Raw genomic sequence first — 12,733 nt, 5'->3', positions numbered from 1 at the left:
AATGATAATTCACAACAGGTTTTTTATCTACATATATGTTTTCATTATTAGTAAAATTCATTCGAAGGTGATTTTTTGCATCATCTGCAACCTATTTTATTTTTATTTCGCCGTTTACTGTACTGAAAAAATACATACATATGTACTTCATGTGTACAAAATTTCATTGATTATTCAATATTACAAATTGTGGAGCCTTCAAAGACGCGTTACTTTCTGGTGTATTTATGAAATCCAAAAACATTTTTAATAAATGTTCGAATTTCACCTCAATTAGAATCGTTTCAAAAACACATCATTAAAATTTCAAACTATATACATTTGTATATAATATGTAATATGTATACATATTTATATGGAAATCCTTCGTGTAATATTAATGCTCAAGTTTTTAACCTCGATTTTTCTGAAAAATAATTTATGTAAATATTATCCTTCCCTTATATAATTAACCAACTCCTGCAAAACATAAGTTATAAGAAACAGTAAACGGGATTCATACATTTTTGGCATATCTTGAACAAAACCTGATTATCTCTACGGCTTCTCGAAAACCGGAAACTTAACTTTATATACCGCAAATGAAATTATCTCAGAACTTGTACTAATAAACAATTTACGGGTTTTTTTTATCAGTGTCAATTTAACTTTACATGCTTCATTTATTTAGTTAAATACACGTTATTGTATAATACATATGTATATAAGATAAATAATATTTTTATCTTATATATATATATATATATATATATATATATATATATATATATATATATATATATATATATAAGATAAAAATGTTGATATTTGAAGGCCTTATATATGTCTGGATTATTATATAATGTATGTACATATATATATACAGTTATGTATTTGCGGTCAAAAGTATAGAATACTGTCACTAGATAGATGGTAACTTTTGTAAGTTAACTGTCAACAATTTATTGTGTCGTTATTTCTCTATTACATTACTCTATCTTTCTACTTTTCTTAAATGATAAACGTCTGTCCACATTGACCTATTATTGACCTTATGATGAGGAAAATTTTCAAAACAAAATATCAAAAGGGATCTAATGACTCGCCTCTTCCAATGCAATTTTGCATGTATCGAATTTTGGAATAAAATACTATTAAATATATTTTAAATAAATTTTTGAATTGTGAAAAAATATTATATACCTAGTATTTATTATTGAAATATTGAGATTCCTATAGAACGGGGCGTCAGGCAAGGATGCATCCTATCACCTACTCTTTTTAACACCTACACCGAATCCATCTTCCACGATGCTCTCCAAGAGGCGGAGGGCATCAAGGTGGGCGGCGAGACGATCACCAATATAAGATATGCTGATGACACGGCACTAGTCGCTGAAAATTTAGCAGACCTGCAAAGATCTCTAGACCGTGTACATCAAGAAAGCAATCGAAGAGGTCTGCGCATAAATCTAAAGAAGACAAAATTTATGATAGTAGATAGAATGCAAACAGACACCGGGAATCTCACCTTGGATGGAGAGGTGATAGAAAGAGTAAAAAGATTAAAATATCTGGGTACCTGGCTGAATGAAGAGATGGACCCAGATGAAGATCTAAGAATCCGCATCGAGATGGTTAGAACAGCATTTGTAAAAATGAAGGCGGCGCTTACAAACAAGCATCTCAATCTTCATACGCGGTTGAGATTCGCGAAGAGCTACGTCTGGACAGTATTACTACACGGATGTGAGACGTGGACTCTGAAAACCAAGATGATCAGCCGCATTGAAGCTTTTGAGATGTGGGTCTATAGGCGTATGCTGAAGATTCCGTGGACCAAAAAGATAGCAAACGAAGCTGTCCTCGGCATGATGGGGAGAGGCAGGGAACTTGTTTCTGTCATCAAGCGGAAAAAGATGGAGTACCTCGGACAAATGGTACGGGGTCTAACATACGAATTTCTCCGTTTGATAACCATGGGGAAAATAGAAGGAAAAAAATGGATTGGCAGGAAAAAGTTATCTTGGCTTCGAAACATGCGCATGTGGACCGATATGAGCGCCGAAGAGCTATTCCGAGCCGCTGAAGACCGATGTGGATATATTCAAATAATCGACGAGGTGGTCGCCAACGTCCGGATGCGGACAAGGCATTAACAAGAAGAAGAAGTATTTATTAGCTAACAAAGCATTTTTAAAACATAGATGTACATATGTATCATGTGAAATAAGAGGTTTGGAACCTCGTAACGTGTTGAGATCCATAAATGTTGTCTTTAAAAATGATTATTATACAATAATAACGTAAATAACTCACAATTACAGGAGTACATATATAACAGTATACACATATTTAAGCGAGGTTAGATAATACTCCTCAACTAGAATTAGGCAATTAAATATTTGGCCAATTTTAAATTTTAGCTGCTCAGTAAGTTTTGAAACGAACGATCAATAGCTATTCAAAAAATTATTCGATTGATTTATCAGTAAATTCTATTATTGGATTGATATCTGAAATTGAAAACCATTTTCGTGATATGGGCTTCAAAAAATAATTTCATTACGCGTTAGACGTCAAATTACACACCAAGCTGTCTGTAAAAATAAACTAAATGTAACATACAAAAACAATATTCACCATTCGATTGCTATTATTTTAATCAATATTTATTATTATAATAACTTACTGTTTCTCTACTGGCCCGAGTTAACTTATCGATCATATTATTCACTAAGCATTTATTATAATGAAAATAAAAATTATTTTTGTATCTTGAGTTTGGGCGTTGAATTTTCGTAAACTTCAAAAGAATTTAAAATAAAAATGTGCAAACTTATACTATAAGTTAAATGAAATAAATCATCAAGATCGGATGATTTTTAGAAATTGAATTATAATATTTCATCACTCAAAGCATCGCGATTGTTAGGAACTTTTCACTTTCGTTTTATTTTAATTAAAGATTAATCTATTTGCTAATTTAAAACTCAGACTTAACTTTGTGCGAGAGAAAGAAAGGCCATTTTTCGCACTGTAAATATTCATAAGTAAATTTAAAGTGAGAAAAGACTCCCACTGCGCAATTCAAGTATTTATAGACCCATTCACTTTATTTCATGGAACCAATCTTAAATTGCCCCAAATAAATAATATGAAGCAAATTGTATCTTATCTTATATAATAGAAAGATTTTCCAATTGAAACTTTACAACGGCTCTTTTTCATCTTCACATTTCCGTTTGAGATAAATATTATGTAATATATAAAAGCTTCGATACAGCCAAATATTAAATTTTGTCGGAGCTATTGACTTATTATGTCAAGTTTACACCGACCGAATTAGTTCCAGAAGCACACCGATAATATATACAACTTTAAGTCATATTATTTCTAATTGACATGATGAAGCTATCATAAAATAATTGGTGCTTAATCATTTCACTCTTTATAAAATATGTACATATGTCCTTTCTTTAAAAAATTTAAATTATTTATTTTTCAAAATAAAAAATTTCACTTTGGTCCTTAGTCATGCCTTCTGTGTAATTTCACTTAATTTAAAACAGGGGTCCCCAAACTACAGCCCGTATGTGACCATCAGCCTCTTTTCGTCTGACTCGTAAACAAACCCCAGATCGCAAGAATCTCTACAAAAACCAAAAAATTTTAGCATAAACTTAGTGTGAAATGTACATATAATCTGGCCCTGTTAGCTCCTTCTAGTATTTTAATATTCCTATTAATTATTAAAACACTCCCGATCCAAACAACAGATTGGAACACAAACAAGTATACCTATACAAGTATAGTAGCATACGAGTAGACTATTGTTCAAATTACTTTATATCTAATAAATACAAGAAAAATATAAATATTTTATTTTTATTAAAAATGATGATACATGTAAAAAAAAGTATGTACCTACGTATATCGTAAATTTAAATGTTTATCTATTGATATTATGTATACAGATAAAATAGTAAATTTTTATCTATTATAATCAAATAAAATTATCAAATGGAACGTGTTATCGCGGAACATATTTAAAAAATACATAAAATTAAATTTAGAAACTATTCTTCACTATGACAATATTAACGTAGTAATATATATAACAATAACATATTCGATAACTATGAAAAATTATTTCAAAAAGTTTTTCTGGCTTTTGCTGATGCAAAATTTGTAATCAAACCACCTAATAGCTCCTGATTCATGGATGATCTTAAACTGGTTTTTATTAACTTCAGTTTTGAAAATCTCTTTTTCTATATTTTATTTTTTTCATATATTCTGGCGGTTTTGTCGCCGAGCGCTTATTGCTGGGGTGGCTTTGTCGACGCGCGGCTATGTCACCGCGCGGTTATGTCGGGGCGCTTATTGACCGTGCGGAAAAGTCGGGGTAACGAGAGTAAAAATTCTATTCAAATGCCTTCATAATTTAACTATCCTCAAAAAACCTATTCATCCTCGCATGCTATTTATAAAATATATATGAATAACTAATTTTTATTCTTATAATGGAATTTAAAAAGACACATTTTTAATTATCGCACAAAAAAACAATACTCATGCAACATGCGTGATTTAAAAAAAAGTATTTATCAACGCTTAGTCATTCGATAGTCGCGCGTTATCGTCTGATGTCGATGTATTTGGTACACGAGTGTACCTACCTGCCTTTAGTTCGTCAACGATTTGTCGTTCATAATACACGTGTTCCGTTGTTCATTCGCAGTTCATGATGAACATTAACACAGTGATAACTTTTAAATATATATTTGTAATAGTATTCACCATCACAATCATGCTATATTTCGTGAAGTGGACCGAGAAAATCAACCCAAATTATATCAAAAATAACTTAAAAAGTGAAATATATCAAGACACTAAGATTATCCTGTTCTGGAACAGTTTCTTCGGCGTCAAAGATTACAATTTCGGACTGGGAAACGATCCTTTCTTCAAGTACAAGTGCCCAGTTTACGATTGCTTCACGACAGCAGATCCAGGATGGTTACCCATAGACCAGTACGACGCCATAGTGTTCCACGGTCCTGAATTCAATCCTATTTTCAATATAGACTCTCCTTCATCTAGATCCGGACACCAAAGGTACGTTTACCTTTCTCAAGAGTCGCCACAGAACAGACCTGTCAAATCAAGTTTGAACGCCTTCTTCAACTTCACCATGACTCACAGATTGGACTCTGATATTGTTTTAAACTATTATGCAATATTTGATCTCGAAGGGAATTATACGGCGCCTCAAGAAAACCCTAAATGGACCGTCCCTGATTTCTCAAATCTAGAAACGTACAAAGAAGTCAACAAACTAAAGAAAAAAGCGGTCGCTTGGTTCGTGTCGAACTGCGGAAGCAAGAACGGAAGGGAGAGTTATGTAGAGGAACTTCAAAACTATATACAAGTGGATATTTATGGAGGCTGTGGACCGTTCAAATGTCCTCGGATCAATGAACGACGCTGTTTCGATTTGTTGCGTACGGACTACTACTTCTATCTCTCGTTTGAAAATTCAAATTGCAAAGATTACGTCACAGAAAAGGTGTCAAATGCTCTCTTAAACGACGTAGTTCCTGTCGTACTCGGAGGTGCTAATTACAGTAAATTTCTACCACCACATTCCTACTTAGACGCTAGTGCTACTTCGGCAGAAGAGCTCGCTCGTTCACTTCAGTATCTCATCGACAATCCTGAAAGTTACGCAAAATATTTCTGGTGGAAAAACTACTACAAAGTTGACCAATCTTATCCCGCTTTTTGCAAGCTTTGTGAAATATTACACGACCGAAGTGTTCCCTCCAAATCCTACAACATTCACGAATGGTGGCACGGTGATCAGTCGAATCCCATTTGTCGATAAGTTGCAGTCAAAATATACATAAATATGAAATATGATATTTTTGAAACTTTAAAGTGTTTTGTGATACATTGAAACATCAACAATGCGATATGTGCATGTACAATCGAACGATGACGTATATACATATGTACGTTAGAAATGAAATTTAATAATACTTCAATTTTATTAATGTTACTAAAAAAGGTTGTTCCAACGTTTATCATTTAAATTACGATAGGATTTGCATAACACCATTCGGAAATATTGCTATAATGCAAAGAATACAAAGTTCGCATGCAGAAATCGAATATTTTTCGCACCAAGATGATCAGTTAAAATTCTTGGTATGTACATACATACATAAATACATGCATACATACATACGTAGATATAATACATTAAAAACTTACTTTTTAACTAAATCGTGGGTTTGTTTTATACATCCTTTTTTAAAAATAAAAAGGCAACAGTTTTAACTAATCTTTGTCTTAATGCAATCGTATACGCATGTTGTTTTTGATTAGGTAAATATAATATTGTGATTTTCTTAATAAAATATACACATTTTATGTACATATTTATAATATAACTAGTGTTGTGCCCGATGAAATATCATCGCATGGGTTATGGCATATTAAGCTATTACTTTTAAAAAATGTATCGGTCCTGTGTTCGATCCGCACGCCGTCGTATTTTTTTTAAATACCTTTTAAATATGTTTAATTTAATATTTATATTTAATTGTTTAATATGAAAAAATCTACCTACATATAAACAATACAAAAAATCAATAGAAAAATTAATTAATTACATAACTTTTTAATATATAGCGCTAAATGCTCAGACTCTTATTAGCCTACAGGAAAATTGGTAGCAAACAGTATATACGTAAGTATTTTGTTGATTTGTTATTATGTTCGTATTATATTCGAACTTTTTGTTGGTAGTGTTTTTACATATGTCGAGCGTTATCTCACACAAACATATACACAGACAGACAGACACACACACACACACACACACACACACACACACACACACTCAGAGAGAGAGAATAGCGCTATTATATACTACATATATGATATGTAAATGCATTACACAAATGACTGTGATATTTGAAGATAAAATAATTTTTCTATTATATTAATTTTATGTATATATCGCATATACATACATATATACGTTTTCGAAAATGTAATAAATTTTTTTTTATCAAATTTCTATCGATTTTTATTGAACTTATTATAAAAAAACCATCGCAAACATATGCCGACAGTTAATTTCCTCTTTATATCACAACTGACAGCAGGCATGTGATAAAACATTTATGGTTTATAGTATAATACTATACATACATATGTACGTATAATAAGTACTATATAATAAACGTAAGGTTTTCGAGAAGGAGAACCAATTAAATACATAAATTTAAATTAATATATATAATAACAGCTAAATTAAACTGTATAAATTTCAAGCTTAATTTTAATTTTAATCAATTTGTGACCTTTTCAATGTTTTTAATACAATATAAAATACTTTTTGTCGACACTAAATTTTTCACTCCTATAATAAAACCAAATTATGTATAAAATATACCGTTGAAATAAAAATAACACATTTTTCTCGCATTTTTAGGTGATTCAAATTTCCATCATTTAATAATAATAAGTACGTAATAACAATAGATGAAGTTTTGTGATTATGCGAAAATTCGACCTCGATATTTTGACTGATTTCGACTTAGAATCACTGATCACTGATGGTTAAAAAAATGTGTGTCAGTTTTGTGTGTGTGTGTGTGTGTGAGTATAATATTTTAGTATGTAGTGTGTGTTCCTGTGTATTTTGGAGATAAATCGAACGCCGTTGGTGTTATCAAACTAGAATGTATATGTACGTTATATATGAATATATGTACGTAGAATATATATGTATATATGTACGTATATAGATACGTACATATAATATACATATATGGTAAATCTCATACCCTAGTATTTTTTACTAGTTAAATATTATCTCGACCGAAAACAGTAATTTTAATCGAGGTTTTTAAGTTTTTTCTAAAAGTTAGATTAATACAAAGTAAATTTAGTAAAGTTTCGTCAGCCGGAAGTCGCAGTTTACTCTTTTTCAATTTTTCTTCTACTATTTTTTTCGACCCTTCTAAAATGTGTGCTCTTTTATAAAATTTCAGACAAATCCTTGTATAAATTTCATGTAAATAAAAAATGTTGTAACCACACGATTTTTTCCACACTACTCAACTGAAAATGTAAATTTGTTTCAAATACATATATAGTTTCGAAAGAAACTTTGTATATATAACCTTCGTTAGTTGGTACGTAGACGACACATTATTTTTTTTTTTTTTGATTCATAGGCGCCAATTCGATTTTTTTCGATTCAAAGGATTCGAAGTCCCCGGATTCTGGTATACATATAATTTTGAAAGAGACAGTATATATGTTTGTTTGTTCGTGACAGTCAATTTAATAAAAGAAACAAATGAGTATTCAAATAAATTTATATAAAATAAAACTATTCAAATAAATTTAATAAAATGTTTACTATTAGTCATGTTTAAGCGGTTTATATTACAAACACCGAGCGAAGCCGGGTAAAACCACTAGTTGTTTATATACTAACTTAGGTTTTGGTTATTTATATACAAAATCTGACAGTTGAAAGTACTACTTTTTATCAGTAGTCTTACTGAAAATCCAAATGTTGTGAATTTCCCTACATTTGAGCTCTAACTAGAACGTTATAATAACCGGTATGTTGCGTCATTATCGAATATAATTTTTAACACGTGTTATATTCCCCAAATACATACACATACATGTACATAGATACAATCGTAGGTTGGTAACATCCGATTTTTTTTTTGTTATAAAATGAATTTAATTTTCATGATTATTTTGCCATTGAATATTTTGTCGTGACTCTGATTATTTTCTGATAATGATCTTTCAAACCGTTTAAAATAATTTTAATCACATAATATATGACATAAAATATATACAAACGTGTAGCACATTTATTTGTAATAGATTATCTGGAACATTCAATACAAATTTAATTTCAGATTTTAATAAAACAACAAAATGTGTACTTTTCAGTTTGAATGTTGAATTTAATTTCAGAAAATTATACATTCATAATTTCTGTAATTATCATAAATCATCAGACTTCCGTTTTACAAACAAATGTTTCTCCTAGTAGTAAATTTGTATGTACATACATACATATGTAGGCAATGTTACATTTTTATGCAAACAAGGCTTTGGAATGTTGTTTTTTAATTGTCATATTTCAGAATTCTATAATATTAGTAGTCGATGTTAGTCTTTTCAAATAAAGGGGTAATATATATTCCACACGCTTGTGTTTTTACTAAACAACAACATAGAGCCAGAGAAGTGTTATACAATAGAAGTGCCCTTTTGAACAAATATCCCGTGTCAACCGCGTTCACAGTACCATAATTAGTAATAGTTGTCTCTGTCACGCTCGTAAGCGTGTCCGCGCGCGAGAAAGAGTCAGAACATCGTGTCTACACGCCAGCTTTTAATTAACAAACCTTTTTTCACGAATTATTTATTTGTGATGACCCTAATTCACGGAATTAGGGTCATCACAAATTCACTACAGAAATAAAAGTCCTTTTTATTTATAGTTTATTTATTTTTTGATAATAGTATATACATGTTTATAGATTTATTTACAATTAAATATTGATACAAATAATAAAAAAATTAAATTAGAAACCACTAAAAAGAATTTGCTTATTAAAGCGTTGACGGTTACTTTCGCCTTTACTTTTTATAGTAAACATTTTGCTTTCAAAATGTAATCGTGTAAAAAAATATTTCTCGATTATTGCTTTAATTAGTAATAAACAATGACTTTCAGTATTTCCGTCAAAATGTGGAGCAAATCTAATAATGGTGGGGGTATCTAATAGTTGATATAAAGTTTTGTTTATAAAAAAATTTAGATCGTATTTTGGCAATAAGGTCTTATTACCACTTGCTGTTAAGGCACATTTAAATAATTTTTCACAAGTGCAGCAAATATCAATTACTTCTTGAGTGGGGTAAACTAACCCTCCTTTATCTTTTAAAATAATTAAATTGTGATACGGAAGTAGATTCTTAGAAACTAGCGCATCACAACAATAATTACAACAGATTTTTTGTAATATTTTTTTCACGGCAAACCCGGTGATATAGGCTATAGTGTTTTTTAAGCCCTTTGATAAAATAATTGCATCAACATATTTTACCTCCTTTTCCACAAACGGTGAAGTTGATGTATTATTGTCATTTGAATCATTGTCCACATCTACAAAATTATGGCGAATACCAGAAGACGAAGAATTAATAATTTCTATGCTATTTTCGGGTGCACAGTTTAAAACGTTAATGAATTCTAGGGGCCTGCAATTGCTGTTGAAACACAATTTTAATTCTAAATGGTTAAGGGTTTTTTTATATGCAGATTTAAAATGCAAAGCATGGGGGTTGTTATTATAACCTCCCCTATGGCGGATATTCGAGAAGTACATTTCAATGTGGTCTTGGGATAACCGATAGGTCGCCAAGTACCTAAGACCTATATTTGATTTAAATACTTTTTCATATAAAATTTTAATGCTTTCGAAGCAAATAAGGAAGCCTAAAAATCCAGTTTTAAATTTAGATGTCAATACCGGTTTATTAATTTTTTTGAACAAAATTCCTGTGTGTTCATTTGTTTTTTTTTATATAAATTTCGTGGTATGTAAACCTAATAAAAAAATTTAAATTGTTCAATTTTGTTAAAAATAACACTTTCATTTCCACTATTGAGCGCGCGTTTATACCCATACAAACGGGGGTCACCTCTCGTATTGCATATGTCATTTATTAACTGAATAAAATCAGCCGTTGGCCCGCATTCTGAAAATGAAGGAACATTTTCTTGGCAAAACTTCAATGACAGAGCCACACTACTACTCATCAATTGAGATGCCAACGAAACCTTCATCACTTGCCGCCTGAAATTTAAATGTTTTGAATTTATCTTATTGCCCAATCGTAAACCCTCCGAATTTTGGTAATCTTGAAGTTGTTGTAGATATTTCCATTCAATTTTTTTTTCGTAACGATCTAAAAATACTTTTTGTGACTCAAAGTTATTTCTTATTAACTTTAACATATGACACGCATCTAGCATTAAAACAACATCAAAGTTGTCAGTAGGGTGCTTAAAATATGGTTGTAAATTTTCTGGATCATCTAACTTACAACCTAGAATTTTCATTGCCGCAATATTGGTAGCACAGCCATCGCAAGTTAAAGAAACTACTCTTACATTTACTTGCGAACATTTTTGGAGTGCGACAGTTATTAGGCTAGAAAGTTTATTTGCGTCAATACCGTTTAAAAGAAAATACGCAATTGGTAATTTCCAAGCTTGATTAATGCCCACTAATAAAAATACTAATGCAGAAGATGCTAATCGTTCGCAGTCATCAGAAACACCAAAACCTATATCCACGAAACCATGATATTTCTTTCCGTCAAAAAGTTTTTGTTGGCGTATCGCCATTTCGTCTATGACTAAATTGCAAATAATATTACTTTCTGATGCTGTTTTTATTTCTAAAGCTTTAAATGCTTCATAAGTAAATCCCGGCTCGCCCTTGATTTTAGAAAACCATTTAGCTAGTGTTCGAGGATGTGGCAATCGATTAGTAAAAGCATTCCTTACATATTTGTATGCAGCTGGTGAATAATAGTTTAAAGTTAAAGCAAATTTTTTTAATTCCCCAGGAATTTTTTTATTACGAAATTTCTGAAACTGATTAAGTATATAACAAGCTTTTTTATTGTTGACTAAGTGACTTTCTTCTTCTTCTGTAAGAAAACGCTTTTCTTTCATGTCCTTGATAATAATTTCAAGTGTTTTTTTTTTTCAATTAATCGCTTATTTACAGTATGCAACACTTTTAACCTTCTTAGACGATTTTCTGAAGTTTATTATTATCTTATAAGTTTTTCTTAGATGTTTTCGGGGTGTCTCTAATATTTCCTGTATTTCTTCGTCTGTTGTAAAAGTAGATTCGATGTCCATTGCTGATTGTGGGTCTTGATTATTTTCCCTCTTTAAATAAAAAAAAGATTAATTCACCTTTTATATAACACCGAAATACAATACACAGAAAATAATAATTAAATCTTACCTCCGATATTGGAATTGCATATTTTTTTAACCTGACACATTTCGATAAAGTTAAAACATCTTCAGCTCTAAAATGGTTTGAGCATATAATGGTGTTGGGCGTTGGTAGCCAATCGGTTTCTCTTCTCCATTTGCGGATTATGTTTACCCACTTTTCTCGTAATTGGCTGTCCTTAGGAACTCTAAAATTAGCGTGTAATGTATATTTTCAACTAAAATATGTATATTATAAAATTAACGATGTTTACATTAATTAAACTTATTGAGTTGGTGACTTATTAATTAAATTTATTGAGTGAATTGGTTATGAATATAATTGAGTATTCGGTGCTACCCAGAGAAATGTTTTTACATTTATTTTAAAATTATTTTTACATTTCTCTGGTGCCACCCCTGAAATTGTATGCAATCGCCGGCGGTCGCAAGACACAACATGCAACTTGTCAAATTACGATTTTAATTGAATAATATGTTACTTAAATGATCAACTTACCTATGAAAATGTATTCCATGTTGTTTGTTGTGTGTATTTGAATGCATTGTGCAACTTTTAATGATGCACTTCCCCATCTTGCCAGTAATATGAACAATGTTTATCAGAGATATGACCAGCCCCATACACGGAACACGACTGCGGCGGAAAAAAATTAA

At 30.8% G+C, this 12,733-nt stretch overlaps 2 protein-coding genes across 2 annotated transcripts in view; one reads left to right on the top strand and one right to left on the bottom strand.

Moving 5' to 3' along the window:
- Window positions 1-12,733, bottom strand: part of LOC143912669 (adipokinetic hormone/corazonin-related peptide receptor variant I-like) — an 82,650-nt gene that overhangs the window by 31,506 nt on the left and 38,411 nt on the right. The window lies entirely within an intron of this gene.
- On the top strand, window positions 4,676-6,526 carry LOC143913819 (alpha-(1,3)-fucosyltransferase C-like). Its single transcript, XM_077433834.1, has one exon. The coding sequence runs from the start codon at window positions 4,727-4,729 to the stop codon at window positions 5,867-5,869; it is 1,143 nt and encodes a 380-aa protein (XP_077289960.1). The 5' UTR covers window positions 4,676-4,726; the 3' UTR covers window positions 5,870-6,526.

The sequence above is a fragment of the Arctopsyche grandis genome, chromosome 6 (genome assembly GCF_051622035.1).
Source record: "Arctopsyche grandis isolate Sample6627 chromosome 6, ASM5162203v2, whole genome shotgun sequence".
NCBI lineage: Eukaryota > Metazoa > Arthropoda > Insecta > Trichoptera > Hydropsychidae > Arctopsyche > Arctopsyche grandis.
The sequence above is the reverse complement of the archived record's forward strand: the minus strand, read 5'-3'. Positions and strand labels throughout refer to the sequence as shown.

What these genes read in the sequence shown, in the direction of transcription:
- LOC143913819 (XM_077433834.1), top strand. Translation starts at nt 4,727, where the DNA reads ATGATGAACATTAACACAGTGATAACTTTTAAATATATATTTGTAATA.